Source organism: Mobula birostris, chromosome 18 (assembly GCF_030028105.1).
Source record: "Mobula birostris isolate sMobBir1 chromosome 18, sMobBir1.hap1, whole genome shotgun sequence".
NCBI lineage: Eukaryota > Metazoa > Chordata > Chondrichthyes > Myliobatiformes > Myliobatidae > Mobula > Mobula birostris.
The window spans coordinates 16,859,876-16,882,570 of record NC_092387.1 but is presented as its reverse complement, the minus strand read 5'-3'; the positions used below and the strand labels follow the sequence as shown (position 1 = coordinate 16,882,570).

General features: G+C 42.6%; 1 protein-coding gene across 4 annotated transcripts in view; it reads left to right on the top strand.

Annotated features, from left to right (window-relative positions):
* Positions 1 to 22,695, top strand: part of gramd2aa (GRAM domain containing 2Aa) — a 50,794-nt gene that overhangs the window by 5,380 nt on the left and 22,719 nt on the right. For all 4 annotated transcript variants that reach the window (XM_072282274.1, XM_072282271.1, XM_072282272.1 and 1 more), the window contains exons 3-6: positions 11,725 to 11,841; positions 13,254 to 13,314; positions 18,015 to 18,087; positions 21,817 to 21,920. In XM_072282274.1, coding sequence (XP_072138375.1) covers positions 11,725 to 11,841; positions 13,254 to 13,314; positions 18,015 to 18,087; positions 21,817 to 21,920 — 355 coding nt within the window. The remainder of the gene's footprint in view (positions 1 to 11,724; positions 11,842 to 13,253; positions 13,315 to 18,014; positions 18,088 to 21,816; positions 21,921 to 22,695) is intronic.

Here is a 22,695-nt window from a genome sequence, read left to right as displayed (position 1 = left end):
CCTCGGGGGCTGTCCTAGTCTCTAGCCAGGGTCCCTCTGGTAGGAACTATCTGCCTATACCTAGGGTCCCCTGGGGTGGGCTGTTTGCTTATAGGGATGTGTGGTGCCCCCAAAAGCAGAATGAAGATGAACAATCACAACAAACAAGCAGGCCATTCAGCCCATCTTGTCTCTGCCTGAGTAATATGTTTCCACTTCTGGCTCTTTCTTTGTAGCCATTGCAAGTTTTTCTCTAGTTTCTTCTGGAAAGCTACATCACAACCTGCCTCCATAACATTTGCAGATGGCAATCACACCCTGTACCAAGACAGTTTTTTTTTCATGCCACTCTTGGTTCTTCCCTTGTTTTTTAGTTGTGACCTCTGGGTTTATCCTGCTGGCTGATCTAAGTTCCTGCAGAGGTCAACTCTCCAACAGGTGCGTCATTGAGGAAGATTGTACCGGCTGTCAGTGCATCATTCAGATGAGCACACGGCCCAGGTGCTTTATGTTGGAACATTGCACGCTAGATTGGATTACTGTTCTCTGTCTTCCGCTTGGTTATATTTTGTTTCTCTCTCCCCTCCCCCGCGACTCTGCCTGCCTTACTACAGCAGTTCATTGGATTCCACTCTTTCAGGTTAGTTTGTGGTTTCACAAGATGCTTAGGAAGTTTGGATCAAACTCCAGACTGGTACTCCAGTGCAGCAACCAACTAAGGTGCTCCCTTTAGGATCTGATGCCAAACTAAGTCCCATCTGCCCTCTCAAGACAACCATTCTTGCTGTAATGATTTAAAAAGACCAGGAGTTCCTTGATTATTATATTCTGTTTATGGGATCATAACTTGTATTCTATTCACAATTGTGGCTGTATTTCAGGCCTGGTCTAAGTTTTGGTCGTCTTCCCACTGCTGTTCATTGGTTGCTGTTAGCTAATCTTTTTATGGAGAAATTCAAGAGGTTTTGTAATTACTAATGAGTAGCTGGTTTATTGCCTGTCACGGGAGCTCATTGTGGAATGCAGAATCTTTGTGGTGAAGTCACTCCGATTGTTTTTATTTCAGCCTCTTCTGCTCCTTAAAGTGCTCTCTGAGATTTTTCTGGCCCCTCAACACTCCCTGCAATTCAGTGTAAATTTTTGTCTGCATACTCTCCTGTTGAAACAGCCACAAAAGTAGCTGGAGTAACTCAGCAAGCCAGGCAGCATCTATAAGAGTACAGTCGACGTTTTGGGCCGAGACCCTTCGGCAGGACTGAAGGAAAAAAGGCTGAGGAGTAGGTTTAAAAGGTGGGGGGAGGGAGGAACACAAGGTGATGAAGTAAATAGCTGGGAAGTTAAATGGTGAAAGAGATTGTGAAAACTCTAGTGTCATCTTCCAGAACTTTGTGGCTGCTGGAACTGTTCCAGTGGATTGGAGAGTGTAGTAAATGTGACTCCATTATTGGAGAAAGGGAGAGAAGACAAGAAACAGCTGTTCTGTTAGCCTAATGCCAGGGGAATTGCTGGAATCTATAATGAAGACTCATAGGGCAATACAGGACAGAAATAGCCAACTCGTCCATGCCGCCCATGATGCCCCTCTAAGCTAATCCCATTCTTGGTTCATACCTCCCTAAATCTTTTCTATCCATGTACCGGTCAAAATGTCGTTGAAACATTGCCATTGTTCCTTCCTCAACCGCTTCCATTGGCAGCTCATTCAATATGCACCCCGTCCTCGATCAGAAGAATTTGCTCTTCTAGTCTTCTTAAAATTTTCCCCTCACCTTAAACCTGTGCTTTCTAGTTTTAAACCCCTGTATTATGGGGAAAAAAAGGTCTGACCGTTTACTTTACCAATACTCCTCAGGATTTTGTACACCATCAGAAAGATATAATAACAAAGTCTTGAATAGTAAGATTGAGTTAGCATGGATTTATGAAGGGCAATTATGTTTGACTGAATCAGTTGAAGTCCTTTGAAGTTGTGACTGTAGAGCAGCTAAGAGAAAAGGGTGGATGAATATATTTTCAGAAGGCTTTTGATGTTCCATGTAGAAGTTTGGCCAACAGAGTACGTGGAATCATGGTATCATTTACTGCCGTTGGTTGGGAATTTATCATTGGAGAGATGGTAAAGAATGGGAATAAACAAGCCACAGGCAATGAACAGTAGCAGATCACATGGATCTAATGCTTGGAACCCCAGCCATCCATGATCTGCATCAATGATTTGGCAAAGGTGTTTGGCACATGAGAAGATGTTGAACTGATCAGGCCTGTGTTTAGAATACTCACTGAAACTTATAAAATTCTTGAAGAACTCAACATGATTACTATGGGGAGGGTATTTACTCTGACTGAGGAGTCTAGAACTGGGTGTGGGAGCAATTTAAGAATGAGGGGATAGGTCAGTTAGATAAAGATAAGGAAAAATATCTTTACTTGGAGAATGGTGAATCTTTGGAATTCTGCACCGTGGTGAGTGTTGAAGGATTCTTTCAAAATGGAGATTGTTAGATTTCTGGACCTTAAGGGAATTGGGATACAAGGATAGTACTGGAAAATAGCAGAGAGATCAGCCATGATCTTGAAGAATACCAGAGCAGGCATAAAGGACCAATACCTATTCCTTCTGCTTAGGTAGGCAATAATAATAACTATGCAAACTATGTAAACTGCTCCAATGTTTCCCTTGAGTTTGTGTTAAGTAAGAAGAATCAAGTGATAGAGGAAGTTTCTTGTCAGAAAGACCCAGCGATCTTCACTTTGGGAAGGCTGGGGGATTGTACAGTATGAATCAACTCAGGATGTGCTCGAAAATCACATGGTGATCTCATCTGTGTGGAAGTACAAGTTGCAGTCTTGTGTAAACTGGTTTGAAGTACTATGTGCCCAGACAAGCTTTGTGAAGCATTACTGTATTTGTAATCAACTGTAGGATTTTTAAAGCTCTGTACTTTTGGTGTTGCATTTAAACTATATTCAAATATATCTAAATATTGCCACGTTAAAAACAATGACTGTACTTCAAAGGTCTTCATTGGTTGGAATGTTTTGAGATGTGAAAAGTGATATATAAATAAATTGGGTGCTCACAATACAGACTGCTCCCCGCTGGAGACACCATACCCAGACTGTGTGATCACTTTAAAGAGCACTCATGCTGAGTTCAAAAGAGTGACCCTCAGTTTCCTGTTGTCTGCCATTTTAATTTTCCATTTCACTTCCACTATGTCCTACCTGGGGTCTTCTGTACTGTTGTGCCCAATGTAAATGCTGGTGGCAGCACCTAGTTGTCTAACTTGGATGGCTTCTTCCACCCTCTATTTTGAATTCAACTATTTTGGATAGACACTTTTTGCAGGAAAGGTTTTGTGAAGATTGTCACGTGACCGGCAACAATGAATATGGAGTTGAATTGAGTCAGGTTTTATAAAAACAATTTTTATTTAAAAAAAAAATGAAACTCTTAACCGGAAGTAAACTGCTATGCAGCTATTTAACAAACCACCACTCAATACTAGTTCTTAAAGTGGTAAATGGGAAAACAGTTCTTAAAGCGGTAAATTCAAACACAGTTTTTAGAATGGTAAATTCGAAAGTCCAAGAGATTTATACAGTCAATTGGGAGAGACTTTTCTGAAGTAAAGAATTCCTCGAAGACACGACATCACGCCAGTCCCAGCCGGATCCTGCCTTGTCCGCAGGATTCACGACGACGGAAGTAAAACGGTTTAAAGGCACTGACCTTTCCCTCTAGATACTAGATCCTCTACAGCCTTTTCTGCCACTTTTAGCAGAGGCTATCTCATGCAGGTCACTTTTTCTTGAACAAATTCAATAATGGTCGATCCTTTCAACCATCGAATGACTCGATCAGGTTCCTGTCTTCACTCTCCAATACTACTGAAAAGATACATCAACAAACCCGGCAGCGATTGATTAACCTGCCGGCCCAACACTGTTGTACCTTACAATAGAACGTAAAACTCCGTTTTAAATTGAAACTGCGTCATAAAGCAAATACATAGCGGAGCGGAGTATCTGGCTAACGTTCTAACTGGGAAACTAACTGCGTCACCAGGGGTCTATACTTGTATACTTGGTGAGAACAGGTCATCAGGTGACCTCACATCAGTGGGAAAATTATATCAGGTGACCTCCAAAAGACCATTACATCATCCTCATAAGACAGTCACAAGATATCCATGAGGTATGTAACAAGATGTTGCTGGGTCTGGAGGATTTGAAATTATAAGGAGAGGTTGTTAGTCTTTCCTGGAGCGTAGGTAGTTCTGGGGGTGACTTTGTATAGTGTTATGAAATCATGAGGGGTATAACCATAGGGTTCACACAGCTTATCCCAATTTCCTGTGTTTGGCCCATATCTCCCCCAAGCCCTGCCCCTCCATGTACCTAACCAAGTGCTTCTTAAAGAGTACTGTTGTACTTGCCTCAACCACTTGCTCATTCATTATACTCACTTCCTTCTGCATGAAAAGTTGCCCTGTGTCCCCTCTCACCCTAAAGTCTGATTGGAGGGTGGGAGAAGAGAGAATGTCTGGGATGGGAGGGGTCTTTGATTGTGTTGGCTGCTTTTCCAAGGCCTTGAGAAACATAGGCAGGGTATGCCCTGCTTGTGGGGAAAAACATAACCAGTGAGTGGGACAGTGGGATCTGGGACGTTGGGTGAACAGCACGATGATTTGATGCAGCTGTGTCAGGCTAATACATGGACAGGTGGTTTTGAATCCTAATTCAGCCACAGTCCTCCAGTGTTCACAGAAGCCTGGCAGGTTTTGCTAGCAATTCCACTAAGTCTGAATCCAGTGCACAGGCCACTGCCGTGGGCCTGTTACTGTGCTTTTTAGTGGTGGGTTGGGTGGGTGCTTGAGTACTTCAGTGGATCTAGTCATGGATTCATCCAGGGAAGGATGATGGTCTTCTCCAAAGAACTTCAGTCGATAAGTCGGATTTTAAAGACACCCCATTAGTTTTGTGATCCTCACCAGTTTACTGGCTTTTCAATCCAAAGTGATTAATTTAAATTCCCCTGGTAATCAAGGCATCTTCTGGGAAGGAAAACTGGGCGACCCTGCTCAGACTGGCCCTGAAGATTGGAACACTGCCTGAGATACACGAGGCAGCAAGTATTGTGGCGTTGAGGTCAATGAGTTGTTGGCATAGAGAAGTACACTTCACAGTGCCAACGATTAGGGTTCAATTCCCACTGCTGTCTGTAAGGAATTTGTACGTCCTCCCGGTGACCACGTGCGTTTCCTCCCACATTCCAAAGGCATACAGGTTAGGGTTAGTAAGTTGTGGGCAAGCCATTTTGGCACAAAAAGCATGGCGATACTCGTGACTGTCTTCCCCCGCACCCCCCAGTACAACCTTGGACTGTGTTGGTCATGACACAAGTAACACATTTCATTGTATAGTTTGGTATACATGTGACAAATAAAGATAATTTTTACTTTGTAGTGTATATTGCAGCTAGTAAGGGTATCTATATATTTTAAAAAAACTGCAGGTGCCAGAAAACACACAAAAACAAAACATCTGGGAAAAACTCAGCAAGTTGGCTAGTGTCTGTGGAGAGGGAAATAATCAACATTTGGGATACATTGAAGGCCCACAGTTCCAAAGCATTAAGTTCTCTTTCCACAGATGCTGCTTCACTCGCTGGGGCATTTTTTCCAGAATTTTCTGCTGTTATAGCAGAATGTTTAGGATGGTGGGTAACCCAGTAAGGGGTGCTTAGTGGAGTAGTGCAACTAGTTAGTGGAATATTATAGCTAGATAGTAGAGTTGTTTTTTAGATGATCAGTGGATCATTGGAGCTGGATTATGAGCTACAGAGATGCTAGCTGTGTTTTGCAGTTTACAAGGGCATTCTGTGAGAAGCGTTTTTCTCACGGTGCATATGATAGTGATCTAAATTTAGTGAAAACTAAATGTATGTTGGCAATCATTCTTCTCACAGTATAGCCTCCTTGCTAATGGACTTTCCAGGTGACCTCTTCATCCAGGCAAAGTTCAACAAATATGAAAATCTTTTCTTATTCCCCCCTTTAAGATACCTTTTAAGTACAAAGCAGAAACTTAAAAAAAGCTTTCTACTCTGCAGTGGAAATTTCCATTCCCCTCCCCTTCCACTGGAGAGTTATAGACTTCCTCTGTACATTCTCTGCTTGGAGCTTTGGTTGTAGATGAGGGTTTGGGCTCCAGAGAATACACTGTTCCCATTGTGCGGTAGCTCTGTGCCAACAAGCAGCCGATCATGTCTCCCACCGTTACGAATGCTAAGAGAAGACAGACTTGAGTACTTTATTTGTGTTCCTCAGCTGGTATTTGATGCCTTAATGCGGCTGTAATTTAATTGGAATCCTTTTTGCATGGGTACTATTTAAAGAAGATAAGCCTTTACTGAGAAGCTTTGTACCCTGTTTACTGTGCCAGTCACTGTATTGTGGTGCCACAGTTTACATGCCGTTTTCTTGAATGTTTTTCTTTCATAGAGTTGCAATTAAACAGCGTGAGGCATATAATTACACCAATCCCATTTTAATCTCCTCACATTCCCATCAACTCCCAAACCCTGCCCCCGATTCTACTTCTCACCCCCACACCGGGGCAACTGTAAATTGCCCCTGGTCAATCACACAGTCATTCTGAGAGCCAGCATGGCTGAGATGTGGGAGCTTCTTGTTGCTGGATTGCTGTATAGATGTGTGGCATGGTGGTATAGCAGGTGGTCCTGTTGCTCCAGTCTCCTGTGACTGGGTTCAGTCCCAATTCCCCCGGTGCTGTCCCTGTCAGGTTTGTATGCTCTCCTTCTGGCTGTGCAGGTTTCCTTTGGGTGCTCTAGTGCCCCTTCCATGTCCCAAAGATGCACAGATTGGTAGGTTTTGTAGGAGGGGTTAAATTGATCTTGAAGTAGGTTAAAATGCCGGCATAACATCGCGAGCCGAAGCGCTTGTTCAATACTAGACAATAGACAATAGGTGCAGGAGTAGGCCATTCAGCCCTTTGAGCCAGCACCACCATTCACTGTGATCATGGCTGATCATCCACAATCAGTACCCTTTTCCTGCCTTCTCCCCATATCCCTTCACTCCGCTATCTTTAAGACCTCTATCTAACTCTTTTTTGAAAGAATCCAGAGAATTGGCCTCCACTGCCTTCTGAAGCAGAGCATTCCACAGAACCACAACCCTCTGTGTGAAAAAGTTTTTCCTCAGTTCCGTACTAAATTGTCTACCCCTTATTCTTAAACTATGGCCTCTGGTTCTGGACTCCCCCAACATTGGGAACATGTTTAATACTGTACTTATGTTAAACAGTTATTATAATTTGCCTGGGAAAGCTGATGAGCACACTGGAAAGAATGGGTTACAGGGAAATGGGTGAGAGAGTGAGATGGATAGGAATGTTCTGGGATCCATCATAGACGTGATGGACTGAATATGTCATTAGGAAATCTGAAATGAGAATGATGTCCTTCATCCCTAGCAACCTTCATATTTGTGATATTTCTGTGAGACAAGCTGTTTAAAAATTACGAAATTCCATGCTCTTCTATTCTCTGTTACTTCTGGTGGGAACAGGGTGGGAGACAGAAGGCAAGTTACGTTGGGAACGAAACAATCAGTGATGTTGTGACTGGTTGTGTCACATTCTTGCCTTTAAATCGGAATTTGTAAACTGAGTCCTCATCCTAGAGACATGAGTGAATCATCTCAGTATTGGTCTGCAGTATTGAGAGAGCAGCATTCAGGTGCTGGATTGTAGATAAGAGATTAAAATGAGACTGGTCGTGTACCTGTCATCCAAGAGATACCCTGCTCTGTGCCCACTGCTCTATGTGAGCTCTTGCTCTTTGTGAATTGCTTCCCATACTTTCTACATGAAAACAGCCTTTGCTTTTGATTTATGAACCTGTTTGGGGACATTCCGAGTTGTGAAGATGCAATTATAAACCAGCCTTGCCTTTTTTTTTGTATCATGGGTCTTAAACAAATAAATGAAAGTAAAATGACTTTGGCTATGGGGTGAAAGTAGGGGAGTGGGGATGACTGGAAGAATTGGATCAGCCCATGATTGAATGATGGAGCACTTGATGGGCCAAATGGCCTACTGCTCCTATATCTTGTGGTCTTATGACTTGAAGAAAGATATATAGATAGAGCAAAGCACAAGGTCCCTAATCAAATAGTCATAGAGCACTACAGTACAGAAACAGGGCTTTGGCTGTCAGGTCCGTGCTGAACTATTAATCTGCCCAGTCTCATCAACCTACATCTGGACCATAGCCCTCCATACCACTCCCATCCATGTACCTATCCAAATTTCTCTTAAATGTTTAAATTGAACCCCCCTTCTACCACTTCTACTAGCAGCTTGTTCCACACTCTCACCAATAGCCATTCTATATTTTCTGGTGTTTTCACTCATAACCTCCACCTCCCTTTACCTTATTACTTGTGTATAAAAATAGCTTCTATAGCATAATATTGACTGCACTTTGGGATATGCTGAGCCTGTGACTGATACTGAAATAAATAGTGGCTTTTAGTCTCTTTGTTTTTAAGTAAGTGTAACATTTGCTACGTTCAACTTGTGACTAACATTAAAGAGTATCTGTTTTATTATTCACCTCGTGGGAATCTGTGCAGCACTAGCAAGGCCAACATTTATTTGCCCATCCCTAATTGCCCTCAGGGGTTAAGGATTTATATTAAATTAGAGTCGAATTAAGATGTTGAATTCCAGCTGAGGAACACAAGTAAAGTAAACCTTGAAGATGAGGAGGTTCATGAGAATGATCCTGGGAAAGAACAGGTTAACAGATGAGCATTTAATGGCTGTGGGCCTGTACTGGCTGGAGTTTAGAAGAATGAGGGGGGATCTCATTGAAACCTATGGAATATTGAAAGGCCTAGATAGAGTGGATGTGGAGAGGATGTTGCTGATAGTGGGGGAGTCCAGGAACAGAGGGCACAGCCTCAGAGTAGAAGGACATCCCTTTAGAACAGAGATGAGGAAGAATTTCTTTAGCCAGAGGGTGGCAAATCTGTTTAATTCATTGTCGCAGATGGCTGTGGAGACCAAACCATTAAGGCAGGGGTTGATGAACCACTGTAGTCCTCCTGTTGGAGAATGAGTTCCAGAATTTGAATCCAGTGACAGCCACAGCCCAGTGACACAGTTCTATGTCAGGATGCTGCAGAACCTGAAGAGGGACTGCTAGGTGGTGGTGTTTCCATGTATCTGTTGCTTTTGTCCTCAGTGGAAGAGGTTGTACATTAGGGACTTCTAGTAAAAATAGCTTGTCATTTTGTAGACTGTAGCCATTATGGTTTCCAGTCAAGATGACGCCTGTGTACAACTTTCCTTTGGTTGAAATCTTCTGGATAGATCATGAAACCATATATTTCACTTCTTTTATGTCTTTTATGTTTATTTTTCATCTTGATTGTGATTCTGGAACTGTTGGAGCCTGTGATTTGCAGTTCGTTTGGGTGTTTCAGTGCTGTGCAGTCTCCTAGATGATTCCAGGAGGCAGAGGCAGCGTGTGCAAATTTGTGGTGAGAAGGCTGTGAGTTCATGGTCGACTCCATTTCGCTGGTGAAAGCGACGAGGGAGATTGAAACATCAAGGTGAATGCAGAAGGTGAGCACTGGCTGCCTGCCTTTTTGATCGCTGTTGAGATCACTCTGCTGCTGGAGAGGGGAGACTGCCTTTTGATCGCTGGAGGATTGCTCTACTGCCACAGAGGGAAAGGCCTGCTGCTGTGCCCAGAGGATGTTACCCAGGTTTTCTGCGTTTTGGATACGGATGTGGACTTGGACTGTAGACTTTTCTCAGTCATACAGTTTTTTTATATTCTGTGGGTTTTTTTGCCCGATCTTTCTCATTGTGGGGGAGGGTGATTTGGGGGGTCGATGTGCCTGTTTCATTTTTTTGTGCAGGGAGGGGGGATTTGGGGGTTGACGGTTGTGTTGCTGTTCTTTCTTGATTTCGTGGCTATCTGGAGAAGAAGAATTTCAGAGTTGTATACTGTGATAATAAATGAACCTTCGAACCTTTTGTGTGTTGGTGGTGAAAAGATTGAAGGTTTATTGAAGGTAAATAGAGTGGATAGCCAGCACCTCTTCCCCAGGGCACCACTGCTCAATACACGAGGACATGGCTTTAAGGTAAGGGGTGGGAAGTTAAAGGGGGATATTAGAGGAAGGTTTTTTACTCAGAGAGTGGTTGGTGCGTGGAATGCACTGCCTGAGTCAGTGGTGGAGGCAGATACACTACTGAAGTTTAAGAGACTACTAGACAGGTATATGGAGGAATTTAAGGTGGGGGCTTATATGGGAGGCAGGGTTTGAGGGTCGGCACAACATTGTGGGCCAAAGGGCCTGTACTGTGCTGTACTATTCTATGTTCTATGATGATGGATGGATGGATGGATTGACAGTCTAGAGGATTGCTTTGTCCTGGTTGGTGTCAAGTCTCTTGAGCGTTTTTGGTGTTGCAATCATCCAGGCAAATGAAGAATATTGTATCACCTGCTTGTAGAGTGTAGAAGGGTTTTGGGTTGTTGGGAGGTAAGTCAGTCATTCTGGGATACCCAGCCTCTCACCTGCTCCTGTAGTCATGGCATTACTGTTATTGTCTAGCTGGGGTTCTGGATGACCCTCTAGATGTTGATGGTGGGGGATGTGGTCACTAAATGCTTGAATGTTTAACTGACAGCCTGCTGTTTAGTGGAATATTGTTTGGGTGACTGCTTTTCCTTTTTGATCAGTTTGCTAACATTAGAATTGAGATTTGAGAATTTGAAAATAAATGTTAATATAGAACATGGACTAATCAGCTTGGTTTTTTTATTTGTAAGGTAAGTTTTTGAACCTTTCTCACCCATGTTCTTTTGTGAATTTGTGGTGGATTGTAACCAGTTTTGATTAGCTCCATTCTTGAAGAAAGTTCTTTTGTTTTTGCAAAACTGTGGCCATCACTTCTATGTGAGTGGCTAATTGATTAAATGAATCGGACAGACTACATTGACTCTGCTGAAAGAGCAGAATGGAATTAGACTTCCCCTGAAGGATTTAATCTCTTGTCAGATGATTACTGTGTAGTCAGATAGGAAAATCAATGAAGCAGTATATGCCCAGGAGACTAATCGTGTGTTCTGAAATATTTGCTTGTTATTCCAACAGCTAGAGAAGGAGTGACAGAGCATGAAGCAGTGGTCCTCAGTTCTCTGCTCCACTCTGACGAGCTGATGTAATCATCCTCTCTGTGAAATTTAACCCGAGACTCATTGTTCAAAGCTACTGAAAACTTGCCTATTTTAATTGAACTCGTTATTCTTCTGAACCAGTGTCTTTTAACTTAGTCTGTCTACTTTTCTGCCTGCCTCCCTCTGTTAAGTTTTAAGAAAGGAGTTAAATGGAAAACGATAGAACATTCAGCAAGTTGGGGCAGAATTGGCAGAAAGAGTAAAAGTTATCGTTTCAGGTTGAAGACCTTTAAAACTTGTCTTTTGGACTGACGTTTTGGTCACCTTTCTTACAATCTATATCACTTTACTTGGAATTGCTGAGTGGCAAAATACCATATATTTTGGTCTAATTACTCTCTTGTGAAGGACCTCAAGAAGTTTCCTCCATTGGGAGTTTTACGTATACCCAAATTTTTGTTGTTGTTAAGTAGGCCAATACACATGGACAATGCTGACAAGTTATTCTGTTATTACAGGCTAAAGCTGCCAATAGAAATGGACCCCTTACAAATTGACCGCTGCCCCTCCCCAAACCTGGATGCAATTGAGACCTCGGTGGAAGAGGATAGCTTTGAATTGCGCTCACGTGGAAGGTAATGGACTTGCGTCCTCTGATGTACAGTATGTTGCAGCAGAACCTTTCATTATGCTGGGCCTTATCATGATAATTATGTGGATTGGTAGAATAACCTTGACGATAGAGGATTGTGGGAACTCTGATTAAAGTATTTCACATATTAAAAGCATATGATAAGAGTAGGGAATGTTTGCTTTGGATATGCTTTGGATGCATATTTGCTTTGGCTCAGAAATTAAGAGTTGTGGAGGAAGTACTTGGGTCACATAACATGAAAGCTAATCCTTTAATGCAGCCATTGACTCTTAATTCCCATTTTTGCTCTTCCCACACTCCCATCAATTGCTTCGGATTCTACCTCTCACCTACACACTAGAGACAGCTTACAACACTAGGTAGTGACCCTGACCTCTGCTGCATCCACCACTTAAACACACACAAACTGCTGGAGGAACTCAGCAGGCCAGGCAACATCTATGGAAAAGGGTAAACAGTTGACGTTTCAGGCTGAGACTCTTCTTCAGGACTGAAAAGGAAGAGGAAAAGTCAAGAGTAAGAAGGTGGGGGGAGGAGAGGAAGGTGGTAGGTGAAACCAAGAGAAGGTGAGAGGGGGTGTTGAAAAAAGCTGGGAAGCTGAAGGGCTGGAGAAGGGGGAATCTGATAGAGGACTGAAGACCATGGAGGAAAAGGAAGCGGAGGAGTACCAAAGGGAGGTGATGGGTAGGTAAGGATATAAGGTGAGAGAGGGAATCGGGAATGGTGAAGTGGGGTGGGGGAAGTCGATTACCTGAAGTCCTTTATAATCTGTCCCTCTGCAGTGGTATAGAGGATGATTTTCCTAAATCTTGGAGCAGGGTTTAAACGCATAACTTGCTGCTTTAGATCCTCGTGTTTACCCAGTGAGCCTAGAAAGATAGGTGGTGTTCTACTGATGCTGGAACCTACACTGATGTACCAATTTACATAGACATGGTTATAGAGGCTCCTCAGGTGCCGATGACCTGACCTATTGAATTCCAACTTCACACACATTCTCCCATACATTAAGCATTTTTCAATCTGATAAGAACAACAATAAAATGTTTAGTGGTAATTCATTAATGGCTGGGGACAGATTATATTTTATAGGTTAAATTATGGGTAGTGTTAGGGTGATTAATCAATGAAATTAAAGAATTATAATGCAATATGATGTGAGTTACTGTAGAAAATGGACGTTTCTGTCTTGTTGAGAACAGTCCACAAGTCAATTTCTCCATAACAGAACCTAATGTAACCTGGGACTGTTTGTCTTGTATATCAGTAACTTTGTGTAGGGAGCCAGACACTTCAAACGTGTGTGTCAACAGAGATAACGGAAACCACAGTGCATGAGTATACTGTAGTTAAATAATCCACTGTTTGTTGGCATTCTGCTCTGTGTTTTAGAGATGTCAAGTTAAGTGAGTCCCTGAACTCTGATGACTTCAAGAAGTTTCACCGTGGATCCGTGAGTATAATGCAGGGAAGGCTCCTGGGCTGCACCTTTCATTCCATGAGCCTCTACATTCAACTGATCGACCTCCAGAGCTTCCACCACCTTCAACAAGACTCAACCACTAAACGCAGTTTCCCCTCATTTTCCCTTCCATTCATTCCAAAGAACTGTTCCCTTGAAACTATCTCATGTCCAACCATTCCTCTTCTCAGAGCACTTTCCCTACAACTATAGAGGATGCAATGCCTGCCTTGAAGGAGGGGAAGGGTTCAGGGAACTGCAAGAAATAGATGAGAATTCATTGAGGACTGTCAACTGATTGGCAGGGGGTGGGTGGTGGGGAAGGTAAAAGAAAGACATCCCAGAGGTACTGGTGTGGAAAGTTTCATTATCAGAATGCTCGTGTATTCAGCCAGAGCAACATTGAGAATGGAATGGAGTCCTTATGGGAAGAAGGGTGGGTGGAGGTGTGATTAGGTTAGTGTAGTTCATGAATGTCTATTCTCCCCTAACTCATCGTTCCCTAATCATAGACTGTTGTGGTTCTGATCTTCTGCCCCACTGCCATTGGAATTAGCTTATTTTTGTCACATAGAAACATAGAAAATAGGTGCAGGAGTAGGCCATTCGGCCCTTCGAGCCTGCACCGCCATTTATTATGATCATGGCTGATCATCCAACTCAGAACACCGCCCCAGCCTTCCCTTCATACCCCCTGACCCCCATAGCCACAAGGGCCATATCTAACGCCCTCTTAAATATAGCCAATGAACTGGCCTCAACTGTTTCCTGTGGCAGAGAATTCCACAGATTCACCACTCTCTGTGTGAAGAAGTGTTTCCTAATCTCAGTCCTAAAAGGCTTCCCCTCTATCCTCAAACTGTGACCCCTCGTTCTGGACTTCCCCAACATCGGGAACAATCTTCCTGCATCTAGCCTGTCCAATCCCTTTAGGATCTTATACGTTTCAATCAGATTCCCCCTCAATCTTCTAAATTCCAACGAGTACAAGCCCAGTTCATCCATTCTTTCTTCATATGAAAGTCCTGCCATCCCAGGAATCAATCTGGTGAACCTTCTTTGTACTCCCTCTATGGCAAGGATGTCTTTCCTCAGATTAGGGGACCAAAACTGCACACAATACTCCAGGTGCGGTCTCACCAAGGCCTTGTACAACTGCAGTAGTACCTCCCTGCTCCTGTACTCAAATCCTGTCGCTATAAATGCCAGCATACCATTCGTCTTTTTCACCGCCTGCTGTACCTGCCTGCCCACTTTCAATGACTGGTGTATAACGACACCCAGGTCACGTTGCACCTCCCCTTTTCCTAATCGGCCACCATTCAGATAATAATCTGTTTTCCTATTTTTGCCACCAAAGTGGATAACTTCACATTTATCCACATTAAATTGCATCTGCCATGAATTTGCCCACTCACCCAACCTATCCAAGTCACCCTGCATCCTCTTAGCATCCTCCTCACAGCTAACACTGCCACCCAGCTTCGTGTCATCCGCAAACTTGGAGATGCTGCATTTAATTCCCTCATCCAAGTCATTAATATATATTGTAAACAACTGGGGTCCCAGCACTGAGCCTTGTGGTACCCCACTAGTCACCGCCTGCCATTCTGAAAAAGTCCCGTTTATTCCCACTCTTTGCTTCCTGTCTGCTAACCAACTCTCCACCCACACCAATACCTTACCCCCAATACCGTGTGCTTTAAGTTTGCACACTAATTTCCTGTGTGGGACCTTGTCAAAAGCCTTTTGAAAATCCAAATATACCACATCCACTGGTTCTCCCCTATCCACTCTACTAGTTACATCCTCAAAAAATTCTGAGATTCGTCAGACATGATTTTCCTTTCACAAATCCATGCTGACTTTGTCCGATCATTTCACCACTTTCCAAATGTGCTGTTATCACATCCTTGATAACTGACTCCAGCAGTTTCCCCACCACCGACGTTAGGCTAACCGGTCTATAATTCCCCGGTTTCTCTCTCCCTCCTTTTTTAAAAAGTGGAGTTACATTAGCCACCCTCCAATCCTCAGGAACTAGTCCAGAATCTAAAGAGTTTTGAAAAATTATCACTAATGCATCCACTATTTCTTGGGTTACTTCCTTAAGCACCCTGGGATGCAGACCATCTGGCCCTGGGGATTTATCTGCCTTCAATCCCTTCAATTTACCTAACACCACTTCCCTACTAACATGTATTTCGCTCAGTTCCTCCATTTCACTGGACCCTCTGTCCCCTACTATTTCTGGAAGGTTATTTATGTCCTCCTTAGTGAAGACAGAACCAAAGTAATTATTCAATTGCTCTGCCATGTCCTTGCTCCCCATAATCAATTCACCTGTTTCTGCCTGCAGGGGACCTACATTTGTCTTTACCAAGACCTACATTTGTCACATCTACCAAAATACTGTGGGAAAAAGTTGTCTTGCATACTGCTTATACACATGAAATCATTGCAAAGTGCATTGAGCTCGAATAACATTAAACAATAACAATGCAGAATAAAGAGTAAAGGAGCAATGCAGGGAAACAAAGTACAAAATCGTAACAAGTCGGACTTATCATTCTGCATGTTATGACATTTATTGTTTTGTGGCAGCAGTACAGTACAATATAAAAACTATTAGAAGTTACAATAAAATATATATTTAAAAAAAGTAGTACAAAAAGAGAGCCAAGGGTGAGGTAGTGTTCATGGGCTCATGGTCTATTCAGAAATCTGACGCTGGAGGGGAAGAAGTTGTTTCTAAAACATTGAATGTGTGTCTTCATGATCCTCTACCACCTCCATGCTGGTAGCAATGAGAAGAGGGCATATCCTGGATAGTAAGGGTTCTTAATGATGGATGCTGCCTTCTTGAGGCATCGCCTTTTGAAGATGTCCTCGAAGGTGTGGAGGCCAGTGCCCATGATGGAGATGGCTGAGTTTACAACCCTCTGCAGTTGCTTCCATTCCTTTGCACTGTCGCCTTCATACCAGATGGGGATGCAACCAGTCAGAATGTTCTCCATGGTACATCTATAGATATTTGCTAGACGTACCAAATCTCCTCAAACTCCAAATGAAATATAGTCACTGGTGTGCCTTTTTCATAATTCCATCAATATGTTAGGCCCAGGACAGATCTTCAGAGATGTTGACTCCTCCCAACTGTGAGGTCAAGAGTACATCTTAATGTACCAGTGGTCCATTTAAGAGTCTGATAGTAGTGGGATTGAAGGCTGTCCTTGAGTTTGGTGTTATGTACCTTTTTTGTTATCTTCTGCCCAATGGGAGAGTGGAGAAGAGAGAATGTTCAGGATGGGCAAGGTCTTTGTCTACACTTCTTGCTACCTCAGTAAAGCAGCAAGCATAATCAGAATCCATAAAGGGGAGGCTGGTTACAGTAATGTGCTGAGCTGTATCCATAGTTCTCTGCAATTTCTTATGGTCACGCACAGAGCAGTTGCCATACCAAGCCATTTTACATCCAGACAAACTTCTGAACCAGTTGCCTCATTCACCTCCTTTTCTCGATGGTGCTGCCATGTTCTCAAACTGCTAATTCTACCTCTTCCGTTATTGTCACTAATTTTTCATCTTGCAGTACTGAACACTGTTTTCATTGTTTTGTACTTATTGCAGTATTTATTGTAATTGTCTTGTACACTGTTTTCCCTCTGAACTTTCACTGAACCTTGGTGTATATGACAATAAACTAACTCTCACGTAATGTAGAACAGACATGTTCCTTTCTCACCTGTCAGTAATATTATACTTTCAAAGATTTGCTTCAGTGTTGATAGAGAATTTAATTCATGACGGAATCAGGCGGTGGAGTGGTTTTCGTGATTTACTTTCTAATTCTTCCGCATCTATCATTGATAGATTATTAATCTCACAGCTTCCATTGCCCACAAACTGAGCTCTTTGTAAATAATTGTCTAGATGCTTCATTTTACCTGATTACGTTTTTCCAATGTACTAGCTAAGCACAGTTCCAAGGAGTCAAAGCTAAGCTCGAATAAGACACACGACCACCTTCAGAACTTCCTGAGGCCAAGGTTTCTTGAGCTCAGGACCTAGGCTGGTGTGGTCTTCAGATGAGTCATGAAGCTGAGTCCACATCTGAAGATGTGAGTTTGCATGGCACTATTTGAAGAAAATCAGGTCATTCCTCAATAGTTGTTATCCCTCCAGTGCTAGCACTGAAATGGTGGTGATATCTTAAAAATGATAAAGTAATAAGGCCTAGACTAACAATCCAGAGATCTGAGCTTAAATCCCACTACAGTAGGGGTAGGATTTTGAACTTAGTTAATATTTCAGAACAGCATCTAGTCTTAAAATAATGACCACAAAAACTGTGGGATTGGTTTAAAAAACCATTTTGTTCAGTACTGTCCTTTAGGAGATAAAATCTGCCATCCTACTGATCTAGTCTAAAGGAGACAATTGACGCTCCTTATGTAGTTGAGTCCAAAATGACCCCCGGACTGACTTTGCATGCTTGGCGATCCACGGACTATTAGCAGTGGGGAATAAATGATAGCCTTGCCACTGACACCTGATTCTGAATCTTGAATAAAATGAAGATCTGTCTGTGTGCTGTACTCTACCCAAGTTGGTTACAAGACAAGAAAAATCACTGTTGGTTGTGAAACATTCTGCTGCCTATACAACTGAAAGTCTCTCTTTCTTTTCAGACAATCAAAAAGTACAACTCTCAGTATCACAAACTCTTCAAGGATGTCCCTGAGCAGGAGACATTGAGGAAAGGTGTGTTTCTTATGTGAGATACTTTTTCTGTTGTGCTGACATAGATGCTGACATAGATACTGACACTAGATGAGCTCACAGAAACCAATGTGTGCACACGGATAGAGAGTTAAAATACTGGCCATTGATCAGTCCTCCTCTGTTAATCTATTGTGAGAGCTTTCCTCTCAATGAGATAGTGAAATAAAGGCCAACATTACATTACAAATTGACTCAAGTATTAGCAAGGGGGTTATTACTGAGGGACACAGTACCAAAAGAATATTTTAGCCTATTTGCTCAGTCATACACGTATCTGGATTATTGGTTAATACTGCTTTCTTTTAGAAAAGTTCATTCTTGGATACAGAATCGGCTTAATGGAAGGAGTCAGAGGATGGGAGTAGAGATTTGTTTTTTAGATTAGAAGCCACAAGGATTAGTGCTGGGTCCACTGTTGTTTGTTATCTGTTAACTTAGATGACAACGTTGACACCATTAGTAAATTTGCAGATGAGATCATGATTGGTTGGGTTGTCAACAGTGAAGAAAGTTATCTAAGAATACAACAGGAACTAGTTAAACTGAGGTTGTGGGACCAGGAATGGCAGATGGAGATTAACTTGGACAAGTACAAGGTGTATTTTGATCAGGACAGGGCCTGGAGAGTGTTGTAGAACAGAGGGCCTTGGGGGTAAGGTACATAATTTCCTGAAAGTGGTGACACAGGTAGATTGCATGAGGTGTTTGACCTGTTTTTTCTTCTATCAGGACATTGAGTTCAAGAGTTGGGATGTCATGATACAGCTGTTCAAGGCAATAGTGAGACCATACTTGGAGTGTTGTGTGTATTTCTGATCATCCAGTGTAGGATGAATGTCATTAAGTTGAAAAGATTCATGAGGATGCTACTGGGACTGGAGGGTTTGAGTTATAAGGAGAGGCTGGATAGTCGGAGACACTTTTCCTTGGGATGAAGGAAGCCAAGAAGTGACCTTTCAGAGGTTTATTAAAACACGAAGGGCATAAGTAGGGTGAATTCTCAAAGACATGAGAAATTCTGGAAGCAGCACACTGAAAATGCTGGAGGAATTCAGCAGGTCAGGCTGCATCTATGGGTATGAATAAATGAATAGACCATTGGAGAAAGTGGAGGAGGAGGGGACCCAGAGTGAGATGTAGACAATTGAGAAGAGGTACAGGGCCAGAGTGGGGAATAGAAGGAGGAAGGGGGAGGGGATTTTTTTTAAACCAGGAGAAATCTATATTCCTGCCATCGGGTTGGAAGCTACCCAGATAGACTTCCTCCACCTCAGAGTGGCCTCATTGTGGCACAAGAGGAGATCATGGGCTGACATGGCAAAATTGGAATGGGAATCATAATTAAAATGTTTGTCCACTGGAAAGTTCAATCATGGTCTTTTTTTTTCCCCCCAGGGGAGTTTAAAGCTAGAGGGCACAGGTTTATGGTGAGAGGGGAAAGATTTAAAAGGGACTGGAGTGGCATTGTCTTCACACAACGGGCGGTGGGTATACAGAATGAGCTGCGTGAGGAGGTGGTAGAGGTGGGTACAATTATGTTAAGATATTTGAATGGGTTCATAGTCAGAGAAGCCTAGAAGAATATGAGCCAAGCATAGACAAATGGGAGCAGTTCATTTGACAACCTGGTTAGCATGGATGAGTTGGGCTGAAGGGCCTGTTTCTGTGTGTCATTGCTCCACAACTTGTGCCCAGTCTGCTCTTTACTCCTGTGATGGAAGGTGAGGTGGAAAAATACCTGCCCTGTCATTGAACTCCTGTTGCTCCCACCTTTCCAGCTATGTGAAAGACAGGTGTAAACTGTGGCTGTCTGCAGGCAGCTAGGTGTTGATGGAGAAACATTCACAGGCACAAAAGATAAGAATTATTGCTGTGTAAATAACTTCAGAATGAGGAAAAGATTGATAAGGCCAAAAAAAAATCTTTCTGGATAGGGTTCCAGTCAAACTTTTAAATGCCAAAACGTCTTCAGTCTGTCCCTACAAGCTGAAGCTACACTGAGTGGCCATGTACAACTCCCTGCTCTTGAATTCCAGCCTAAACTCCTGACCTCCCTCATTAAGAGGTGCCTTGCTGAGCAAAATTAGCTCTCCAACTATTTACTTTATTTAGAGATGCAGCCCTTCCAGCTCTTCAGGCAGCACTGCCCCACAACCCCCAACAATCCCGATTTAACCTTGACCTGATCGTGGGACAATTTACAATATTCGAGTAACCTAACTGATATGTCTGGAGTGTGGGAGGAAACCGGAGCATCTGGGGCGGGGGAGGGAAACAGGCATTCAACAGGGACGACGCCAGAATTAACTCCAAACTCTTGACGCCCTGAGCTGTCATAGCATCGCACTAACTGCTACACTACCGTGGTGCCCAAGTGTTCCTTTATTTTAGTGAAGGTTGTAATCTAACCCCATCCCTCTCAGAGCTTTTGATGACAAGACCCTCCCCATGTATTAGAAATGGGAGAGCCATAACCTATGGAAATATTTTTGATGACCCTTTGCCATCTTTTTACTGGACAGTACCCAGGTCATCTAGAACCTTCAACTGAAGTTAAAATTCATTTAACACTGAGATTTTTTTTTTTGGTGCATGTAGAGTGTGTTAGAAAATTTTAGGCGCTCCCAGCAAGAAAGACCCTGGATCCCTGGAGCAGAGTCATATTAGGTTCCTCCTGTACCTGAGTATATTTGTGGTTTTCTGCAGTTCATCCATTGCAAGGTTCAACATGTTGTGCATTCAGAGACATTCTCCACACCACTGTTGCAATGCGTGGTTATTTGAATTACTGTTGCCTTCTTATCAGCTTGAACCAGTCTGGGCATTCTCGGACCGCTCTCATTAACAAAATGTTTTCACCCATAGAACTGCCAAACACTGGATAATTTTTGGTTCTGCACCATGGAAATCTCAGGAAATCAATTTCTGTGATACTCAAACTGCAATACTCTGTCTGGCACCAACAACCATGTCACGGTCAGAGTTACTTAGATCCCATTTCTTCCTCATTCTGATGTTTGGCCTGAGCAACAACAGAATCTCTTAATCATGCCTGCATGCTTTTAGGCATTGAGTTGCTGCCACATGATTGGCTGATTAGATATCTGCATTAATGAACAGGCATACCAAATAAAGTGACTACTGAGTGTAGAACATCTATGAACCTTTATTAGGTAGCAGCAGGTAAATGCTTGGAAAGTAAGTTACCAGGAATGAGGTTGCAATCAGAGTAGTTGTGATCTTTTTGAGAGGTTGAGTAGACTTAAAAAAAATATATCTCTGGTGATTTATATATTAAAGAAGAGTTAAAAATTCATTGCTTGGTCGTATAGCAAGATCAAAGACAACTTGAATTCCTTTAATTTAAAAAGAAATAATCCAAGGAGTTTTGTAGGAGCATTATCAGACAAAACTGACCATGTCGAAGGGGATGTGGTGACTGGGACTGAACCCTCGGTTGTGGGGAGGACCTCCTTCAAGGTACAGAGATTAAGAGATCAATGGGTGAAAGGCAAGGTTGCAGGGAAAGAGTGAGTGAACAACTTTAGAATTCTCTTCTGAAAGACTGTTTCTAGGATCAGGGAAAAATGTTCCATTATCCAAAATGGGTCGTCCCCTCTGAAATATTACTTGTTCTGCTCAACGCTGTGCCTCTAAGTCAAAGGATTTGTGTTTGACTGTTTCCCCCCGTCCCTTCTGTCTATGCAGTCTACTCCTGTGCTCTCCAGAAAGACATCTTAATCCAGGGCCGTCTCTATATCTCAAGCAACTGGGTATGCTTCTACGCTAATTTCTTTGGAAAAGATATTAAGGTATGTGATCTATGTCTATGATGTTCAGCTCATTTTATGACTATTAGAGCTTGACTTATGACCACAATAAATCACTCTAAGTATTCCTAACGATCATTCTAAGTAGTTCAATGATTACTAAAGTGAATGGTGATTTTTCTTAATGATTTGTACTTTACTAAAATACATGGATGAGAAATCACACTCTATTTTTTGACATTAAATAGGGCTGCAGGGCCTACTCCAATGCTGTTTGTGAGAATCATGTAAAGACAACAGTACATTACAATACATAATAAAAACTATAAATTACAATAATAAATATATATAATTAAATAAGTAGGGCAAAAAGACAGAAAAAGAAATACTGAGGTAGTGTACATCGGTTCATTGCACACTCATAAATCTGGTGGAGAGGAAGAAGCTGTTTCTGAAACATTGGGTGTGCATCTTCAGGCTCCTGTACCTCCTACAGAATGATAGTAATGAGAAGTGGGCATGTCCTAGTTGAATGGCATCATTAATGCTGGACGCTTCCCTTTTTGAGGTATCACCTTTCGAAGGTGTCCTCGATGCTGGGGAGGTTAATGCCCATGTTCGAGCTGGCTGAGTTTGCAACTTCCTGCAGCTTTTTCCAATCCTGTGCAGTGGCCCCTCCATAGCACACGGTGATGCAACCAGTTAGAATGTTCTCCATGGTACATCTGTAGAGATTTGCGAGAGTCTTTGGTAACCTACCGAGTCTCCTCGAACTCCTAATGAAATATTGTGCTTTCTTTGTAGCTGCATCAATATA